Raw genomic sequence first — 23,124 nt, 5'->3', positions numbered from 1 at the left:
AAAAAATGTAGCATATTCGAAAAAAAATTGTCGTTTTGCAGAACCCGAAAAATTATGTGAAGCCCACACACGATCGTTTTAAATTACATTTTTTTAAAACGTCGTTTTTTACATGCCGGAAATTGATCGTGTGTACGTGACATAACTCTTTAGACTTGAGACCATTTGGGAGGTGTATTCACTTTATCCTTGGTTTGTAATAACCTGTTAACCTTGCATTTCCAAGAATGTAAGTTAACTGTGTACCTCTAATATAAGTAGGTGACATGTTTACCCTAAATATCTGTTAAGTATGTCTGCCATAAGTATGTCTGCCATACTCTATTCCTATGTGAGCAACTCCATACATACAGTAAAACCAGCAATGTTCTTGAGAAGACCTGTGACTGTGTTGAAGCATTGATTAATCAGCCAATTTCTATGCATAAAGGTTTCTGCTGCTATTATGGCCATAAATCACAATTTTACGAAAAACAAAAACAAAAAAAACATACAATGCAGACATTAATGACACAGCACTGTATTCACTCAGAAATGTATTTTCTGTGCCACTACAAAATGACCAATAATGCTGTACTTCACAAAACAATTTTAGCCTCACATTTTAGCACTGAATAATACAGTATATGAATTTAGTTTTCTATTCAGTAGACATGACTGTGCTGTCACCAATTCTTTAAAAGTTAAAAATGTTTTATACATTAACTCAAAACAACTTGTGGAATAATTTTGTTTTGGGATCATCTACAATGGTGGTGCTTAGCTGCTGCTTGCCTCATTATAGTCAGAATTATTACCTTGATCAGGTTGTACAAGTTGTAGCCTGGCTTTAAAGAAAAATATTTTGGCTTGCATATGATTGGGTGCATTAACAGAATGCAGCTTTAACACATAAGTGGGAAAAAGTAGAAAATTAAACATTTTCTACTATTTTAATAAATCAAACCTATTGGGGTTTATTTACCAAATGAGAATTACACTGTTCACATTGCAAGGGATGTTACACTTTGCAAGTATATTTTCCTTAGAGCTTAGTGAATGAGATGAAGCTCTGCTGACTTCCATTATCCAATCATGTGCAAGTTAAATCAATTTTTTTTTAAATTTTCCTTGTATAGGTAGCTGCTGAGTTACGAACGACTTCTACTTACGAATGGAGGTGGCATGACTGTTCTGTCCACCAGACTTCTGATTACCGGTATCTGTGTTGTTGAAATAACATTTAAGATTTGTAATTTACTTAAGACAATCATTTGTGGAGTGCAGGCTCCATCTAGTGTTCTTTTTTGGTATTGCTTCAGTTCTGTTTATCTAATTACTGTGTGTATAGTTAAGGAAGTTGTTAGTTAGCAGGGAATTCTGGGTAGAATCTTCACAGGAAGTGAACAGCTACCATGTTTTGAGAAGACACTGCAGGGAGCAGGACATGTCTTGCTCAATCTATTGCCATCACCCCTTAGAGAACTTAAAAATTTCACCTAGCTTGTTCTAATAAACTGAGATCAAAAAAATATGGTATCTGAAGTTCATGGGATAAGAAGGGTTAGCTGAATGTCCTTGAGACAGAACAATGACGTTATTGCCGGCCGATTGCGTTCCACATTGGTCCTGGATACCGCAGAGCTCTTGCAGTGCCAGACACATCCCGCACTGCAGTACTGCATGTCCACAAAAGCCCCAAATAACATGACTGCATGCCCAGAAGTGCCCTGCAACATCTCACAGCACTGCACAGGCTGTAGTTACACTTAAAAATGTACTGTTTCGACTTACAAATTCGACTTAAGAACAAACATACAGTCCCTATCTTGTTCGTCACCTGGGGACCGCCTGTATGTGATTGGGTATTCTTTGCAATGTGAAGATTCACCACATTCACAAAGCGCTGGGGAAAATGTATTTGCAAAGTGCAACTCCCGTTGTAAAGTGAACAGCCTGTTTGTCTTTAGTACAGTGCTTTGAAAAAGTATTCATACCCCTTGAAATTTTCCACATTCTGTCATGTTACAACCAAAACTGTGAAAAAAAATAATTTGGGGGATTTTATGTGATAGACCAACACAAAGTGACACATAACTGTGAAGTGGAAAGAAAATGATAAATGGGTTTCAATTTTTTTTTACAAACAATTGTCTCAAAAGTGTAGTGTGCATTTGTATTCAGCCCCCTTTACTCTGATACCCCTAACTAAAATCTAGTGGAACCAATTGCCTTCAGAAGTCACCTAATTATTAAATAGAGTCCACCTGTGTGTAATTTAATCTCAGCATAAATATAGCTGTTCTGTGAAGCCTTCAGAGGTTTGTTAGAGAACCTTAGTGAACAAACAGCATTATGAAGGCCAAGGAAAACACCAGACAGGTCAGGGATCAAGTTGTGGAGACTTTTAAAGCAGGGTTAGGTTATACAAAATAATCCCGAACTGTAAACATCTCATGGAGCACTGTTCAATCTATCACCTGAAAATGGAAAGAGTACAACACAACTGAAAACCTACCAAGACATGGCCGTCCACAATATACAATATACGCGTGTGTGTGTATGATATATATATATATATATATATATATATATATATATATATATATATATATATGTAAAGCATTACATATCTGTGCGGATCCTCTTTACATCAGGGTCCCCAGAGAGCATCCCCTTACATCAGGGTCCCCAGAGAGCCTCTCCTTACATCAGGGTCCCCAGAGAGCCCCTCCTTACATCAGGGTCCCCAAAGAGCCTCCCCCACTTACACCAGGGTCCCCAGAAAGACCCCCCTCACATCAGGGTCCCCAGAGAGCCCCCCATACATCAGGGTCCTCGGAGAGTCCCCCATACATCAGGGTCCCCAGAGATCCCCCCATACATCAGGGTCCCCAGAGCCCCCTTTACATCAGTGTCCCCAGAGAGCCCCCCATACATCAAGGTCCCCAAGGAGCCCCCCTTACATCAGGGTCCCCAGAGCCCCCTCCTCATACATCAGGGTCCCCAGAGAGCCCTCCCATACATCAGGGTTCCCAGACTTAAACACCCCCCCAGAGGTTCCCCAGTACCTGGCTGGCTGTGCACATCCAACCCCCAACACAGGGGGAGGTGGGAGGCGGTAATTGCAGCTCTATGATGTCCATGGGCAGGGGGATCTCCCTGGGGCTTATAATTCTCTTCCCGAGTCTGTACAGTAGAGATGGGAGGGGCCTCTGACCCGGGCAGCTATCGGCAACAGTGTACAAGCAGAGCAACTTGCTTGTACACTGAAGAGTGAAACTTGTAGCTGCCCAGGTCAGAGGACCCTCTCCACTGTATACACTCTGGAGGAGAAGTATAGCCCCAGGGAGATCCCGCGAGCAAACTGAAAGCCTGAGGTGCAGGGGGGAGATGCGGGGTCTTGGAGCCCCCCACAGCTGCAGAACGGTAGGGCCCAGTCACAAGTGTGACTGCAGCGACCCTGAAAGTTCCGCCACTGCATCATCTATTGTTTATGGTCAAATCTTTCCATAGGTTAGAAATATACTGGGACATTTCAGGCTCTACATACATGTATTTCACACACTATATGCAATATATCTATGTGGAGCCTTTCCAACCTATTCAAAAACATTTTTCTTTCTCTTTGGTAAACCTGCACTGCATGGGTCAGCACAGGATTACAGCACAGTATTGCACAGTCTGGAAGGCACAACAGGTCGGGACTCACAAGGGGAGAAAGCAGTCTGCAATTTGTCATCTGTTATCTTCAGTCAGCCTGAGGAGAGAGGAAAGAGGAAAGCTCCAATATCTGCTGAGCAGAAAACAGTGATCAGGCTTGCAGTGTATTGCTGTCTGCCTTCTTTGCCCACCTGTACTGGAGCTCTCACTGTCCGATCCAGCCGGCCAGCCTGTCGAGTACCTGTGCCCTGGAGAATGTTTGTGTCCTTTCTGGAAAGGGGCGGGGAAGCCTGCAGGAGGTATGGGCACATTCTCAACTCTGCTTTTGGACAGGCTTTAGCATAACAGAAGCTGAGACAAAGGGTGATGCTTCAGTGTTTTGGTGCCCCCTCCCATACTCTGCCCAGGGCAGTGGCTCCTCCCACCCTCCTTGTACCGGCCCTGTTTGGAGGCCAAATGGCACTGCACATCACCCCAAAACACCATACCAACAATGAAGTTTAGAGATGGGAACAGGTGGAAAAATCATGCATGGTGTGGGACTGTTTTTCAGCATACGGAACTGGAAAACGTCATATCATTAATGGAAGGATAAATTAAAAAATGTACCAAGACATTCTTGATAAAACTCTGCTGCCATCTACCTGGATGATGAAGATGAAACAAGGGTGGACATTTCAGCAAGGCAATGATTCCAAACACAAAGCCAAGGAATCTCTCAACTGGTTTCAAAGAAAGAAAATAAAGCTGCTAGAATGGCCCAGCCAATCACCTTTTTAAATACAATAGAAAATCTATAGAAAGAACTAAATATCAGAGTTTATGGAAGAGGTCCACGGAACCTTCAAGTTTTTGAAGACTGTTTGTGTGGAAGAATGGCCCAAAATCACAATGAATGCGACTAATCTCTCCATAAAGGAGGCGTCTTGAAGCTGTCATTACTAACAAAAGAATTAGGCAAAAGTATTCAATAAATTACAGTTAGCATGTTCAATACTTTTTACCTGTGTCATTCCATTTTATTACACATAACCTAATTTCTGAAATATATTTGTTTTGGTTTCTTTGTATGTATGATGGATTGCCTAAGTTGTTACCGACATGTGGTGAAAATGTCAATAGCACCTTTAGAAATATATTTACCTAGATAAATGGTAACATGTTCAATACTTATTTTACCCTCTGTATATCCAGGGATACCAAGCAACTTTGCAGGTGCAACCTCTACTCTAGTACAAACTGCTAGAAACAGTCAGCCCTTCTTTAGCTGAGCCAAGCCTGGTCCATCCTTTTATTACATATGATTATCGTCTACCAATTGTGGAAGGAAGAATATCTAGAAACCTTAATGATGACTTCCTTGTTCTCAGTCCAAGTTTTGAGTCTTCTGCGCTATACACTGTAACAACTTGCTTCTATCAGTTGGTGACCTCTAATAAAATATGCACACTCACCTATACAGTTGGCAGCTCCATTAAGTCTTTCACTGTCATCTACCTGGCACTTCTTTTTTGCCATTTTATTAAGGATTGAAGCCTTCTCTTTGAACTTTCCTTAAAATATTAAACAGAAAGATACATTTAGGGATGAATAAATGTCACAATATTACATAAGAAATTCCAAGGTAAAACTAATAAAAAATATCAATATTTACATGCTTAACTGTACTGATGAATAAACTGTTGGTAGTAATAAATAATTTAAAGACAACCAGCCTTTATACTGCAATGCACACAACTTCATGCCAAGTAAAATGACAAAGCAAGTCACAAGCATGAGAAAACTTAGTGAGAAATAGATAATGTGCAATAAACAAACAAGCATTGTAAGATTACATAGCTTTAAAATGAAAAGTTTTTTTTTATAAAAACTCATTAGTGCTTACATTTGTGAAGATTCTTATTTAACCAGGATATAGCATAGCTGGTAGTAGCTTGTCACTTTAACTTGATCTTCTAGTAGAAGCTTATCCCCCAATTCAGGCTCAGCACAGACACTCTTAGTCCTACACTGCCCCCATTACATAGAGAGAGCAACACTATGCTAAACAAATTGATAAGAAAACCATATAAACTACGAAAATTCATAGTTTAATGTTAACATTGTCTTAAAATGTTAAATACTTAATTTTATTTTTGATAATCCACAAAAAAAAAAAAAAACTGTTTTCAACATGGCCACTGCCCACTTGAAATTTCTTCACTTTCTTTAGTCCTTGACTCTTTTTTTCTTTTTATATATTATTATTTTGCTATTTAAACAGGTACATTCACTGTACTTTAAAACACTAGTAACTGAAATATTCATGCGCTGAGAAAAAAAAAAAAAACATTCTCATGTTTATCTAAAGGTTTGCTCTATTATAGTTATGAATTAGGCATAGAAGCCCAAGTGGCTACAGTGGGGCCTGTACAAGAGTCAGATCTGGAGGCTTAGCTGCAGGGCATGTCTATTGTGTTTTATGTCTTCAAGTAGCTAATACAGCACAGACAAACTTCTCGCCATTGTACAAAGCATGTATAATGTATTCATACTATTCACTGTTTGCAAAAAAAGCAAAGCCAAGACAAAATTGCACATTGCATCAAGGCAGACATATAGAAGTGATGGCATGAAAAGTACAATTACACATAATAATTGTTTAGGTCAATCAAGGCAATCGTTCTCTGTTGTATTATGTAGGCCCACATGTGCTTTCATATACCTGCTTTGTGATAGGGAGCTGTGGTGGCTCAACGCGATTGGCACTGCGCTGACAAGCCATTCACCTCTGCAGCTAGAGGAATTTCTCTTTTGTCACCTTTTGATATATATATATATATATATATATATATATATATATATATATATATATTGCAATATAAAACAATTATAAGCTATTTTCTTGCTCATTGTCACTCGTTCTTTATTTGTCAGAAACGTTCAGTCTGGGTTGAAGCAATCAAATAATAGGTTTATAGTTATAAGCCATTGGCTACAATTAGAATTACTATAAAAAGTAAACATTTTGTTTACATTATATTATCATGATAGGTGCTTTACCACTGCAGCTAAAAATTAAAAAAATATTTGCAAATACGTGTATGTTTTATTTAGCTTCCTGTATAGTAAATTGTTCAACAGAAGTAATCAGTACTTCTGAATTTGAGTATTCGTGCAGTTACTGGGCCTCCTGTTTATCCTAGATCCATTTAAAATGCTTCAGGTAGACACAGGGATGGACTGGCCACTACAGGGAGTTTCCCGGTGGGCCGATGGCTCAGTGGGCCGTTTTTTAAAACAGAGATGCTGCTTGGAGGACTTTTTTTAACGCCCTGGCAGCGCCCCAGTGTGAAAGCACTCACTCTGGGACTGCAGCGGAAGCTTTTTCAGTCGCTTTACAGGCGCTATTTTTAGCCCAAAAGCGCCTAAAAAATGCCTCAGTGTAAAAAAGGGTCCTACACTCACCCCCTCTCTTTTACACTCACTCTCTTTTTCTTACACTCACCCCCCTCTCTCACCCACCCCCTTTCCCTCAACCCTCCCTCTCCCTCTCTCTCTCATTCCCCTCACCTTCTCATGATATACAATAATGGATTTGGTGGGCATGATTTTTCAGGGGGGTGGGGGCAGAATTTTATTGAATCAAAGTGGGCCGGTCTGGATGAAGTTCAGGGCCAAATTTTTGTCCCAGTCCAGCCCTGGGTAGACAGATATGGACCTTATCATACCCAAAGGTTTTACAACTTGATGAAAAACCTCTGTCTCAGCAGGACCTGTTCCTTTACTCCTCTTTGTAGAATATGTAGAATATGTGTCCAAAGTATATCCACAGGATATCCACAGCAGAGCTTATCCATGTGAATGCTCTGCAAACGTGAAGTCAAAGAATTTGTGTAGCGATGTTTTCTCTAAATTCTCCAAATTGGTTCTCTGAGTTAATAGGACATTAGCATGAAATGTCTAACTTAGAAACACACATTTATTTTCTGAATAATAGCACGTTAAGGTAGCATTAGTAAATTTTACAATGTCCTTGCTGTGCACACGCTTGCAGGGGCATTGTACCTTTGACCTGGAAATTAAAGCGGAGGATCCTTACCCTCTTGACAGTGGGGGCATTGTACATTGTACATTGTACATTGTACAGCTATTTAGTGGGTTCCTCTTCTTCTTGCAGATTACTGCATCTCTGACAGCTCCAGCCCAAAGCCCAACCACAGACCATAGGGAACAGGAGTCTTGTCAGCAGACCTATGTTACATTTCCTTTTTAACCTTCTATTTATGGGTCAAATTATTTTTAAAACAATATTCATTTTTAATTATTTGTATTACATGAGTTTGATGTTTCCCTTTTTTGTAGAGTGTTGCAGGATATTGCCAGCCTATTGGCTCAGGCAAAAATTGTCAATCAGGGCACTACTGGCACCATACATGCATTGATTTCAGAATCTGCCTCTCATAAAGCACATACAGTATTTAGGTCCAATAAGAAGGTACAAAAATGCATTCATCTCAATTGCAATGCTGCACATACAAGTACTGCTCCAGGTGTGGTTCAACACATGGCATTGCAAACTAGACGAAGTAGAGAAAACTGTTGGTTTTATATCCAGAACCTTACAGAAGCAGAACAAAAGTATTCTACTGTAGAAAAAGAAGCCCTTGTATGGGTTTGGCCAACATATAAATAAGGGGGCAAATCCACAAAGCAGATGCGCCGACTTAACTCGAGATTTCTAATTTTACTCCGTGCGTATCTTTGCGCCCGATCCTCAAAACGAAAAATCCGGTTTTTACGTCCTACTTAAAATAATTACTCTGGCGCATCCTCTGACGCAAATTACGCTAGTCACGCCGCTTTATTTGATAGGCAAAGATGCAAATGAGGGAGATAGGGCGATCCTCAAAATTAAGTGTGTGCGCCGTAGATTACGCCCTGTGCGCCGTAGATAACGCCCTGTGCGCACCTGTTAGTTTTCTGGAGCAAAATTAGACTTTATAAAAGCAGCCCTAATTTTACACCAGCCCTGTAAAGGTCTGTTGAAGCAACACGATTTCGGAAGAGCTGCCAACACTTCATTGTGACTGCCAAAATGCCTGGGCCATCAATGATAATAACGGCACTCGCCACTTTACAGGCGCAGAGAAGGAGGAGGGCACAGAGGAGGAGGAGGAGGGCACAGGAGAGGATCTACCGGCCACGCCAAGATCTCTTTGGCATGACTGCGTCTGAGGTCATTGGCCACTTCAGATTAAACCAGGAAGCCATCCTGGACTTAACCAGGATCCTGCAGGATGATCTGAACACCCCAACCCAACGATCCCATGCCCTGCCAGCTCATATTAAAGTTATGGCCACCCTGCATTTTCTGGCCACTGGGTCTTTTCAGAGAACATGTGGAGGTCTGGCTGGGATGGTACAGTCCTCGATGAGCAGGTGTGTGCACCAGGTTGTCCCTGCAATACTGAGACGCATGGGCAGTCAATTTGAAAAGCCCACCCAGGAGGACCAGCGAATGAAGAGCATGGCTGATTTCTATCAGATTGCACGATTCCCACGGACCATCGGGGCCATTGACTGTACCCATGTGGCACTACAGCCCCCCCATGATACAGAGCACCTGTTCAGGAATCGAAAAAACTGGCATTCAATCAATGTCCAGGTAATCGTGGATGCCCATGGCCTCATCTGGCATGTCTGTGCCAAATTTCCAGGTTCGTGCCATGACAGCTACATCTTTAGGCAGACCAACATAGCACGTGAATTGGAGCAGAACGTGTATGGAGACAGCTGGCTGGTTGGTGAGTGACATGTGTGTCAGGTATGTCCCCCCCCATGATGCAGACATCACATGGGGCACATGCATGACTAATATCCTCCTGTCTTTTGCCTTCCAGGTGACTCTGGATATGCCCTGGGCCCTCACATGATGACCCCATTCCGGAACCCCCAAACCCCAGGAGAGCAACGCTACAACGAGGCTCATATTCGCACCCGGGCAGTAGTGGAGCGTACTTTTGGCCTGCTGAAGTCCCGCTTCAGATGCCTGGACAAGACAGGGGGTACACTGCTGTATTCCCCAGACTTTGTGTGCCAAATAATAGGGGCTTGTTGCATTCTTCATAACTTTGCAACGAGAAGGGGACTGGAGATTAACTTGCGTGCTGACCTGACCCCCCACCCAGGCAATCCCCCCCTAGCCCACTCTACCCGGTCTACTGAGGGCACAGTAGCCAGGAGACGCCTGGCAGAAGGCATATTTTCTCAGTAAATGGCCAGAAAAAATGTCACAATGTTTTTTTTTTTTCCGATGCAAACGCACATGAATTATGTGACAATGTTATTATTTGTTTTCACTGCAAACGCACATGAATTATGTGACAATGAGAATGTTGCTTTGCACAGTAAACGCACATGTTTAATGACACATTGAGAATGTTTTTGTCTCTGGAAACGCACATGATTTATGTCACAATGAGAATGCATGAATGCACACCACTGTGGTCCCTAGCACAAACACATCACATGCACATCGAATTGGATTAGATCCAAGTACCCCCCCCCCCTTTGGTACTTGGGAGCAGTAACGCCCCGCCACGGCTCCAATTATGTCACTGTGCATTCATACACCATTCAGGAACCTAGGATGACTTTTCCCTGGTCCTGGGGATCCCTTCTCCACCAAAACTGAGGGGGACACCCTTATTTTGTCAGGAATGCCACCCCCCCACATTCACACATCATTCACACACATAAACCAAATCATAAGTACAGTATAATAACCAAAAGTTTTAAATCAAAAAATAAAAAAAAAAAAGTACCCCTGGTATTTAAGTCCGGCGGCGAGTGCTCCGTCTAGGCTGCCCACGGGCAGGGGCACGGGCACGGGCACGGCCACGGGCACGGCCACCTGGAGGATCTTCACGGGGGGGGGGAGCAGGGGAGGGAGTATCTTCATTGGGGGGGGGAGCAGGGGAGGGAGTATCTTCATTGGGGGGGGGAACAGGGGAGGGAGGAGCCTCCCCTGGTGTCTGACCTCCGGCTGGCCTGCCCTCCAAGGCCACTGCTATCCTGGTCAGGCAGGCAGTGATGGCAGCCGTATTGGCCTGGCCAGCCCGGGTGTTCTTCTGCACAGCCCGGGTGTTGTCCTGCACAGCCCGGGTGAGGGCAGTCACCTCCTGGCCCACGCCTGTTGTGGCGGTATGCAGGGACCACAAACAGGTGATGACACCCAATGAATTGGTGGCCACATCACTGAGTGACTCCCTCATTACATCCAGGCTGTGCTCCATCTTGGCCATAGTTTTTTTGATGTCACCCAGACTGCGGGTCTGCTTGGCATTGTCCCTCAGCAGACTGGCCGGCATATGCTCAGACCCCACCCTGGTGTCCTGGGTCGCCATCCTGCCTGCCCCTGAGGCTTGTGGCCAGGTAGGAGGGGATAGAGTGACCCTTGTGGGTTGCGGCATGTTGTGGGAGGAGTGGGAGGGGCTACCCCTGATGGTGGCCTGACTGGTGCCAGCCTCTGGGGGATCCTCTGGGGTAGCCTCAAGGGGAGCCTCAAGGGGAGCCTCTGGGGTAGCCTCAAGGGGAGCCTCAAGGGGAGCCTCTGGGGTAGCCTCAAGGGGAGCCTCAAGGCTAGCCTCAAGGGTATCATCAAAGGTCATCAGATCTGTGGCAATAATGATTTCCCGGCCAATCTGGAGATCTTCTTCCTCCTCCCCCTCATCCTCCTCCCCCTCATCCTCCTCCCCCTCAGCCTCCTCATGAGGGGAGGTTTGGCCACTCCCCTCCCCTGGGGACTCCTCAGCAGCCTCCTGTCTTTGGGGTGGTGCAGCAGCCTGGCCTGATGGCCCAGCAATCTCCTGGTCATCTGTGGAAGACACCAAACAATCACAGGTTTGAGGATCCACACACTTGCCACATGTTCCCTTCCCCCACCCACACATGCTAATCACCAAAAAAACAAAAAAAAAACCTTACCTGGCCTCACAGGAACATCAGACTGATAACCAGGCAGGCCCACCACCTGCTCTGGCTCGAAACACCGGGCCACTGCCCATTCCTCCTCAGTCAGCCGGATGGGGCATGGTCCCCCTCCTCCAGTGCCCCTCCTATGCGCAGTGAGCTTGGCCACCTTATTGCGGACCACGCTCCTCAGATCATTGATCTTTTTCTTAATGCCAGCGGGGGTCCTCGTCTCCCCTCCCCCCGCCGCATTTATGTGATCTGTGATTTTGGCATATATCCTCTTCCTTTGGGCCGGGGAGGTGTTCCGGCTATCAGGCCCATGTAGATATCTTCCATATTGTATGACATACCTGGCTAGGATTTGCTTTTCAACATGTGAAAAATTCAGCTTCCTGCGTTTGGGGGCCATCACAGACACCACCCAGCAACAAGAAGCCAAACAGGACAAACACACAAAAATACACACACAAGCAGACAGCTACTACAAAGTCAAATACAAACACACAAAAACCAAACACAAAATCCAAGCAGAACAAAAAAAAATTACCAAAAACAATCAAACAAAAATTACACTTATCACAAACAAACAACAACTACTATCTACTACTCCTCCAACACTTCTCTATCAAACACAACTTACCAACAAACACTGACAAACTAAGAGCAGAAGCAAATTGCTCATGGAAGGGAACACAGGGAAATACTTTTGCAAATGAAGTGTGTTTGACTGGAGCTAGTTAAGCACAGTGCGATCCTCAAACTAAGTACACTTGGCCTTTTACCTATCTCACTGATTGCGCCAAGCAAAGTTCTGCACATGCGCAGTGAGCAGCAGATTCGTGCGCGCATGCGCAGTACGGCCGGACCTTCATTTGCATGGGGTCACGGCTCATTACAATGAAGCACGCCCACTTCCTTCCCACTTGCCATAACCCCGCCTTACGCCTCTGTATTTACGTTACGGCAGGCGCACTTTTGGGCGCAAATGCGCTGTGGATACGGCAATTACGACACCAACTTAGGGCGCCGTAACTTAAATGACATAAGTTAGTAAAAACTTATTTTGCGCCGCTGGCTGTGGATTTGGCCCAAGGAACGTACAAAGTACTTGTGGGATTGACCGGTTATTTTGCTGGCTGAACATAATTCTTTAAAAAATAAGAATTTCCTCTGAACATAATTGGATGGTTGTATCAAATTCACTAAGCTAAGGAATGCTTTCTGTAAGTTTTTTCATTTTGCCATTTTACGGACAAGCCAAACTCTTTAATTCAACATATTTTACCCATTAAGTAATATTTTTATCAACTAAGTGAATTACAACAACATAATTGCATATGGGAACAATATGCCGCAAATGAAAAAACACAAGATGAAGGCACAAACTAATAATTTCAAGACTTATATACAGTATATCTATAGATAAAGAGATATTAGTATTATAATCTGTATAGGGGAAAGGAGATTAAACCAATCCTCAATCAATAGTCAATATAGCAAGTATTCAAATGCAATAAAAGAGTCCATAAGATAAAAAGTCCATTCACAGATTGCAGCCTCCAACATGTGGAGTCCAGTGTGGGGCTATGACGTCACTGAGCGAGCGTACTGCGAATGTCCCGGCAGTCACGCTCTTTCTTCAAGCTATGTATGTATATATTGCCTCAAGCTAATAGATACCCCAGAGGATGTCTTTGGAGACGAAATGCATTAGTTCCACGCTATTCAGGCCATTGCATTACATACGTTTATTCCCAGCTAGATTTTGTAATGATGTTTTTACCTTGGATATGATGTAATTGTTCTACCTTTTAAATAAATTATACAGCTACAGTTTTACACTATGTGGATTTTATTTTTTATTTTTATGGTCCAAGGTAATGCACGACCCAACACTGTGAATGGTGGTCCTGTCGTGATGCTAAGACTGAGCTCTATACTCTGGTTCCACATAAGCACTGTTGACTCGGTATCTGAGTCCATGTGTTCCAGTAAGCGCATTATCCCCTTCGGTGGTTTATATGAACATGTTGGTTATTGATGCACGGACAGTGGTGCTGCTACCTTTGATCACTGTGATTGCAGCGGGATTCTTTTTATTGCCCTTTTTGACTTTTTTTATATGTGATATGGAATTTACAACAATTGTTGACTGTTTATTTTTGCACATTGCATATTACGGTTCATTATAATATACATTAGATAAGATATATCACGTTTTTCAACACTGCACTTTTTAGCGCTGCACTTTTACACTATGTATATTTAAAAATGGTGATTCAAGGTCTTCCATACTTTTGGAGGCATTAATATGGAAAAAGCTTGCAGCTTAGAAAGTCAGAGAGAAGTCGGCAATTGTGATCATGATTGTCCGGGTCAAAGAATAAAGGAGAAATCAACAATGGCAGAGTTTTTTGAAACACGTTTCCTTCAATGTTAAGTATCACAACATGGCAAAGCATGCTGTATTGTTCTGTTGTAGTTTGTCAGGATGCCCCTATGAACTAAGGGCCAGATTCATGTAGAATCGCGGCGGCGTAACGTATCATAGATACGTTACACCGCCGCAAGTTTTCATCGCAAGTGCCTGATTCACAAAGCACTTACGATGAAAACTACGCCCGCGGCCTCCGGCGCAAGGCGGGCCAATTCAAATGGGCGTGTGCCATTTAAATTAGGCGCGCTCCCGCGCCGGACCTACTGCGCATGCTCCGTTTCCTAACTCCCGCCGTGCTTTGCGCGCCGTGACGTCATTTTTTCGAATGGCGACGCGCGTAGCGTACTTCCGTATTCCCGGACGTGTTACGCAAACGACGTGAAATTTTAAATTTCGACGCGGGAACGACGGCCATACTTTAGACAGCAATACGTTTGCTGACTAAAGTTAAGGCACCCAAAACGACGACTAACTTTGCGATGGGAAACTAGACTAGCGGCGACGTAGCGAACGCGGAAAACCGCAGTGGATCACCGTAACTCCTAATTTGCATACCCGACGCTGGTTTACGATGCAAACTCCCCCCAGCGGCGGCCGCGGTACTGCATCCTAAGATCCGACAGTGTAAAACAATTACACCTGTCGGATCTTAGGGATATCTATGCGTAACTGATTCTATGAATCAGTCGCATAGATACTCTGAGAGATACGACGGAGTATCTGAGATACTCTGTCATATCTCCTTTGTGAATCTGGGCCTAAGCTTTCATTTTAGAGCTAGCAGAAATTAGATCAATTATACTGGTAAATATATCAATTAAGCTAATAATTGCAGGGGAAAAACATTGCTTTGTACTGATTGTACAATTATTGAGGGAATTCTGCATTCTTTTCTATAATCCCTGTTATAAACATAGATCAGGAAATCCGCTACTATGGGTCCCTTAACTCTGAATGACCCCAGGTCAAAAGCAGCCAGTCTTCCATAGCTGAGAGACATATAAAGGCAATGAGAGACCCAGCCTACCAGTATCCACTCAATGCTGAAATATAATTTTTGGAGGTTTTCACCCACCCTAGAAGCACCTTAAAAAAAAAAGACAGGTACCAAAGGGTCAAAATAGATGGGCTGCCATTGCAGCAGCCTGGTGAAATGTGAATGGGCACAAATTCATTGACTAAACTCAAGAATGATGAGAATGGAAGGGTGTCTCGTGCCTATTGGTGTAGATCACTTTATTTAGCATGCTAAACAATGCACAAATATATTATGGATATAAGTTGTATAGGTAAAGGTTTGTTAAAGTTGGAATGCATTCATTTACATGAATTTACTTTTATGGAAATAAGTAAAATTCAAATGAACATATACACAAGCTCTAAGAAGTTGATGCAAGTCCTCACTAAAAAGCAAATATATCACCATATTTACTGTATTAACCATTAATGTCAAAGTTATTGTGAGTTGCTTGATGGTTTCCATTTTCTTTCTTAATAAATTAATGTCAAATTAATGTAAAATTTGTGAAACATAAATAAACAATGATTATACATCAGACAGGAGGCTCATATGTTATGCATTAATCCTTCTTTATTAATGCTCACAGCAGAAGTGTAAAACCTTTAACGAATGTAATAAAAGAAAAACTGGTAGAACCACACCTCCCAGCAGTCCCATGGCCTAAACCACTCCCATTCCAGTCTCTATAAATGGACTGCTCTCACTAGAATCTTCCTCTTTCTTTCTGCTCACGGCGGAGCATAGATAAGTATACATGGATTATTAGATATTGATATTACTTATATATTTATATTATATATATTTCTATGTCTTTGTGGTGCGATTTTGAAGAGATCCCATATCTCCTTGTTACCTAAGCTTTCTTCCAAGCTCTTTTATCTTTAATGTACTATATCCTACTTTATCCTTAACATTTTTTCTGTGCCTCTATATTTTTTCCTTACCTCCGTTCCGCTGACACCGCTGATTGTCAGTTCTGTCAGCGATCTGCGCACCCCTCCCTCTCTTTCCTTTCTCCCATGCGGCGCGCCATCTCGGGCAATCTTCCCCTTCTCTCCATAGGACGAACGTGCGTCGCCAGGTAGGCGGGGCCTCCCCTCACTTCGCTTCTGCAGAGCCGCCCCCGCCGTCCTATCGCATCGCGCTCTGGACTCGAGAGACGTGCTCTCTCACACCTTCCAACCAATAGACGCCTGGGGGCCGTAGTCTCGCGAGACTTCGCCCCCAGAGCGCTCTCACTTACAGGCTCTCCTCCCGTCGCGTGTCAGTCGGCGCTGGTGACCGGAGGGAGAGCCTGGTATAGTTCTGTCACCACATTTCTCCTGGGAATTTAATTCCCATCCTACCCTGTGCCCACATCCTACCGCCCCAGAACCTTTAGATGATACCTGCCATATATATATATACACATTATTTTTCAGACATCTGCAAAAAAATTTCTGTGCATCATTAACCCTTGCACCGCTGTCTCTCTCCTTCATCACCATGACTGAAGAGGGCTCCCCCTCCCCCACAGAGCAGGAACTAATCCTGGAACCTACTCATCTTCTCAGTGCTTCCCAATTACAGGACATCATTAACCAGTCTGTCCAGGCAGCACTAGCAGTAACTACCGCTTCTGGGGCTTCTCAATCCAACTACCCCCCTGTGTCCGTACCACCCGGCACAGAACCGGCCACAAAGAAGGGAAAATCTTCCTTTAAAAGGAAGAACGTGGTAACGGTTTATGACTCCCCGGCAGGGGAAGCTAACAATATGCTACGAGCAGATCCTTCCACGGACTGCCACCCCACGCATCCTACAGACCCTTTTCAACCTCTGAGCCTCAGAGAGTCAATAAAAAGGCACGGTTCCGCTAAGAGAGCCAAACCAGACTCTTACATCATAGAGTCAGACGACGATTCATCCGCCGAGTCGGATAAATCAGAGGTCTCAGGGTCCGATGATTATTATGAGGAAGAGGATGCGGGGGCTTCGGCAATCCTCCCGGATGCCAACCCTGACAAACAGGGCAAAGACGTATTAGACGCCACTGGGGAACCTCTTTTCAATCCTGACACTATCTCACATCCCCGCTCAGGGGACTGGTCTCCCCTGCCCCATGTGTCCCAGTATGTAGAGCTCTGGGCACGGAGACAATTGGATAAATCCAATCGCAACAAACTTAGAGCGGAGTGCCCCCGCCCGCATATCCCTATGAAAGCGGTTGCCACACCTACAGTGGACCCTATACTGATGAAATACCTGATTAAAACAGGCAAGATGCCTAAGAAAGGGATCGATCGGTCCTTCAATAATATCCAGGATCGTATCCTGGACCTGTTTGGCCCCCTGACAAAAATTCTGAATCTGGCGGAACAATCCGCAACAACTGGCCAAGGGGTTGACTTAAATCAACTGCGCGGTTGGGCCCAAAGAGCCATATGCCTTACGGGCAACGCCAACACCGCCTGTTCAGTCGAGCGCAGACGCTCAATTCTCATGCGCCTCGACCCGCAACTGGCCCACTTAGCAGAGTCCGAGCCAGGCCCCTCAGCAGAGGGCATGCTTTTTGGTGAGTCCTTAATAAAGGACATTAATAAATTTGTTGGAATGTTCAACAGCCTGGACAAGGCTCAAACATCTCTGAAGAAAACCAATAATACCAGAGTTTTTCCCCGGGCCGGCAGAAACAGGGGCCGTTCTGCCGGCCGATACAACACAGGCAGACCCTTCCAGAGGTCTTCTGCCCAAACACACTATAACCAGGCTCCCGCCCACTATACCACCACCGCGCAACCGGCACCATTCTTCCCCCCCCGTGGAAGACCCTGGAGAGGACGCGGCCAAAGAGGATACCCTCGTTCACGCCCGTATTCCGGTGAGTACCATTCTCATTCCCTTTCCCCTCATACCGGTGGGAGGCCGCCTAATGTTTTTTACGCACGCCTGGTCTGCGATTACGGCAGATCCCTGGGTTCTGAACACGGTAACGGGTTTCCAGATAGACCTGGTCTCTCCACCGACTCTAGGGATAATACCTCCCCCTATCCATTTTTCAGAACAAAATGTGACCCTTATAGACACCGAACTTCGAGAATTGTTAGCCAAACATGCGGTCACCGAAGTCATCACCCCTTCCCCGGGTTTCCTCAGCAACCTCTTCCTGGTCAAGAAGAAGGGGGGGGGTTATCGCCCGGTCATAAATCTCCGAGACTTGAACCAACATGTCGCCTATCGGCATTTCAAAATGGAAGGCATCCACTGCCTCCGGGACCTACTCACCCCAGGGGACTGGTTGGTGAAGGTAGACCTGAAGGACGCCTACCTCACAGTTCCCATGCACCCAGAGTCTCAGCACCTCCTCCGCTTCAGATGGTGGGGTCGCATCTGGCAGTTTACGTGCCTACCGTTCGGCCTGTCCTCAGCCCCGTGGTGCTTTACCAAGCTCCTGAAACCGGTCGTGGCAGCTCTGAGGAGCAGGGGAGTTCGTCTGATCATTTATCTGGACGACCTCCTCATAATGACTTATTCCAGAAATCTGGCGTATCGTCACATGAACTGGACCATCGACCTGTTACAAAGCCTGGGCTTTGTAATCAACCGAGAAAAATCGGTTCTCGTCCCTGCACAGGAGATGGAATTCTTGGGTTTCTCTATAGACACCCAACTCGCTATCCTGCGACTCCCCAGCGAGAAATTGGCCCTAATCCGGAAAGAGATCAGGGCAGTTCTGCGCAAGGGCTTCCTATCCCTACGCATTCTAGCACGCATAGTCGGCCTACTAGCTGCATCCATACAGGCCATCTTCCCGGCTCCCTTACATTACAGGGCCCTACAGAGGTTAAAAATCTTACACCTGCGACGGGGCCTCCGCTACGCGGACGAAGTGTCCATATCCCCAGAAGCTCAGGTCGAGTTACGCTGGTGGCTTCGCCACGCCACCGAGTGGAACGGCCGGACAATTTTCAATGCACAACCAGATGTTGTCATCGAGTCGGACGCGAGCCGACATGGCTGGGGCGCCCGCTTGGGGCTACTGTCCACAGGAGGGATCTGGTCCAGGGAGGAATCCCTGTTACATATCAACGCTTTGGAACTCTCAGCGGCTCTGTTCGCCATTCAGAGTTTCCTGACAACACGGACCAACTGTTGCGTATTACGCATGGACAATATTTCAGCGGTTCAATACATCAACCGCCTGGGAGGTACCAGATCCAAGATTCTAGCGGACATCTCCGCGGAGATCTGGCATTTCTGTCTGTCTCGAGACATCTCTCTGCTAGCGGAATATATCCCGGGGGTCTCCAACACAGTAGCAGACTGGAACTCTCGATATCTGGTAGATTCCAGCGACTGGGGCTTGGACCGTTCGGTTTTCACCCAGATAAATTTACTCTGGGGACCTTTGGGCATAGACCTTTTCGCCTCCCGCCTCAACCACCAACTGCCCCACTTCTTCAGTTGGAGACCGGACCCAGGGTCCTCGGCAGTGGACGCTTTTCGCCACTCCTGGACAGGGGGCACACATTATGCGTTTCCCCCCTTCTCAATGATCCCCAGGGTCCTTCGGCAAATCGCCAATCAGGGAGCAACGGTGGTTCTGATCACACCGTGGTGGCCAGCTCAACCTTGGTTCCCTCTACTGCTGGACTCGATCGTCGACCTCCCCAGAGTCCTTCCCCAGTTCCCTCGGATTCTGTTACACCCGACCAAGGGCATTCATCCCTTAGTGGAAGAAGGCAACCTACTGCTCCTAGCATGGCTGGTCTCTGGATGCCAGACCCGGGTGACGGCCTTTCAAGCTCGGCTAGAGACCTCCTCACCATGGCCTGGGCCCCGGGGACTCGGTCGGCATACCGATCAGCCTGGCTGCTTTGGGTACGTTGGTGCGACCAACGGCAAGCTGATCCCTTGCATGCCCCTATAACCATCATTGCGAACTACTTAGCGGAGTCTTTCGCCTCTGGCAAGGCTTACAGTTCCATCAATGTTTACAGGTCGGCCATATCGGCCTATCACTATCCAGTGGATTCTAGGCCTGTAGGCAAACACCCTCTGATCTGCAGACTCCTGCGAGGTATCAGGTTTAAACGACCCCCGCGACCTAAGTATCAGTCCACTTGGGACGTTTCCAGGGTCCTTGCCATGCTCTCGAGCTGGGAAGACAATGAGTCACTGTCTCTTAAGATGCTGTCATTCAAACTTACCATCCTGCTTTGTCTGATTTCTATAAAGCGCGTTTCCGACGTTAGAGCCTTGGACATCTCTAGGCGACAATTTTCACCCCAAGGCGTCAAGTTCACGATAGTCCGCAGGACGAAGACCGGCCTACACTCGGTCTTTTATCCCTTCTTCCCTTCACATCCACGACTCTGTGTGGTTAGATGCCTACAAGCATACGAAGCTAGCACCGTGGATCTACGTAGTCCGGATTCCTCCCAACTATTAGTTTCTTACATCAGACCTCATCATCCGGTCACAACCGCCACTCTAGCGCGCTGGGTTAGATCCATCATGGCGTTGGCGGGTATAGACATCACGCTATTTGGAGCACATTCGGTCAGAGGGGCCATGGCTACCAAGGTGATGGCGACCGGAGGCTCACTCTCCGAGCTATTAATGGCGGCTGACTGGTCCTCTGAATCAGTCTTCCGTTTTTTCTATTTCAGACCGGAGGATCATGTTGCCATGTCTGTTTTATGATGTTTGATTGCTATGTAATGTTTTGACCTTTTCTTGGTATATACATTTATGCTGTGTTAGCTTTGAACTTGCATAAGATATGAGCCTCCTGTCTGATGTATAATTCGAGATTTTCCTAGCTTGTGACGGAAAATATTGATTATATGAAGACAGGAGGCGAGTATCTTCCCTCCCTTCCCAACCCTTTCATGTTTTGGGTCTTTTATTTCAGGCTACTGATTTTTCGTTTACCCGGAGTCGTTCGTTCGGTTGACCTATGGTTAGGGTGATGTTCCCCTGTTCGACACAGTCGGGTCCTGCGACATTCCTCCTTTGAAGGTCTTCGGTTACAAATCGCGGGCTGGCTGGCCGAGGAGTCGGTAATCGGAGAATAAGAAACGACACCTCCTATTCACGCAAGAAAGAGGAAGATTCTAGTGAGAGCAGTCCATTTATAGAGACTGGAATGGGAGTGGTTTAGGCCATGGGACTGCTGGGAGGTGTGGTTCTACCAGTTTTTCTTTTATTACATTCGTTAAAGGTTTTACACTTCTGCTGTGAGCATTAATAAAGAAGGATTAATGCATAAGATACTCGCCTCCTGTCTTCATATAATCAATATTTTCCGTCACAAGCTAGGAAAATCTCGAATTATAATGTATAATTTCCTTAAAAATGCAAGAAATACTATATTTATAGCTCTGGTATACTTTGTGTGGCCACAAACCTGCAGTGATTTGCTTAGCTGAGTGTGCAGACAGAACAATCCAGCTGATTATGAGCAAGACTGATTGCTTCATCATGACTCATGACAAATGGAGCAAAGAGGTAATCAGAAGACTACTCAGGGACATAAATTACACAATACAATCATCCAGGGAAAAATACACCATGAGCACTATCATCTTGGGCTTATACCCAATTTCTGCTGCAAGATATATCTTAAAGGGGCTCAGTCTTCAAAGAAAACAACTATGCAAGAGGTTTCTGATAGAAAAAGACATTTCCTAATCTGTGTACAGCTTTTCTGTTCCAAGCCCAGGACTTTTTTCAGGGGGAACTTGAGGGAACTCAGTTCCACCACCTCTGGTTCAGACCCTTTGGTGCCTGCTCACCACAATCACTTGTAAACACAGAAGTCTGGTTTCTGTGTTTACAAGTGACAGCTTTGTAACCCCCTGAACTCTGCACTCTGTATGTAACGCAATTCTGATATCTAATGCCCCTTTAAGACCATTCTACTGTTTGTGAAATCTGAACGGGTCGTGGTTGAGTTCCTGCACCTATTTTCTGAGAAAAAAAGCTCTGTCCAAGGCAGTTCACTAAATTAAGTAAAGTTTTACTACAATTATTTAATTATGCATATTCAATATCTGCATTTGATTGGGTAATCAGAGTGAACACAGGTACATTTTATTAAATGAAGATTCTCAACTCCTTGTAAAGTAAATGAGTCTCAGTCACTAGAGATGGGTGAAAATAAGTTATTTTAAGTTTAAGTTTTGTTGCAAATAGGAAATTTCAGCAACGTTTTTGTGAACTGCATTGGAATGGAGTTAAAGAAAAAGTCGGGATCCGCAAGCCGCTGAGAGCCTAAACCGTCCATTCCCGCCCCTCCACAGCCCAGCGCTCCAGTGAGTGAGGGAGGGCAGAGCAGACAGTGGTGACTGACAGTCACCATCACTCTGCTCAGGGAGCCCTGAGAACCGAGTGATGTTTGATCGCTGGATTCTCGGTCTTAGAACCAGCAGGGGACAGATGCAGCATCGGACTGATGCTGAATCCACCTAGGTAAGTATGATTCTGAAAAAAAAAAAAACTCCATACTTCTCTTAAAGGGTGTTTGTTAAGAATGCAATGGGCTACAAATAGCTCCCTAAGGTTATGGAAGCTGCTTTCAGCAATTCTGGACTTGTTCTTGTTCCATAAATGGCCCCTTATTAGCCTCATTATTTAACATTTTTTTTTACAGAAAATATAACTTAAAGCGGGGGTTCCGCGTGCCTGATCTTTTTTTTTTTTTTTTAAGCATTCAATGGGGTTTCAGTATACTAAGGTATACTATACTAAGGTACTCACACTTGTTAGGTCTCTGTAAACATCCGCTGTTCGTTTTCGTGGCAAATAAGTAATTATAAAATTAGTTCCAGGGAGTTTCCATTTTGCTTGTGGGCATTCTCAAGCCCACAAGCAATCATTTCCTGGAAGCGGCGATCTCAGCAACGACCCGGTCACGTGACCGGCGTCACGCTGTGCTTCTTACTGGACAATCTCGTGGGATTCCGAAGGACGGCGTTTGCGTTGTATCTTGTGAAGCACAACACTGTGCTCCCAGTACACGCTGAGCTGAACTCCCAGAAAACACTGCGGCGCCGGGGAGACGCCTAATCCCGCGGGAGTGAAA

At 45.1% G+C, this 23,124-nt stretch overlaps 1 protein-coding gene across 6 annotated transcripts in view; it reads right to left on the bottom strand.

Annotated features, from left to right (window-relative positions):
• Window positions 1-23,124, bottom strand: part of SLC24A2 (solute carrier family 24 member 2) — a 230,243-nt gene that overhangs the window by 25,619 nt on the left and 181,500 nt on the right. For all 6 annotated transcript variants that reach the window (XM_040359747.1, XM_040359738.1, XM_040359756.1 and 3 more), the window contains one exon: window positions 5,097-5,195. In XM_040359747.1, coding sequence (XP_040215681.1) covers window positions 5,097-5,195 — 99 coding nt within the window. The remainder of the gene's footprint in view (window positions 1-5,096; window positions 5,196-23,124) is intronic.

This window comes from Rana temporaria, chromosome 1 (genome assembly GCF_905171775.1).
Source record: "Rana temporaria chromosome 1, aRanTem1.1, whole genome shotgun sequence".
In the NCBI taxonomy this organism is placed as follows: Eukaryota; Metazoa; Chordata; class Amphibia; order Anura; family Ranidae; genus Rana; species Rana temporaria.
This window is presented reverse-complemented; position numbering and strand designations above follow the sequence as displayed.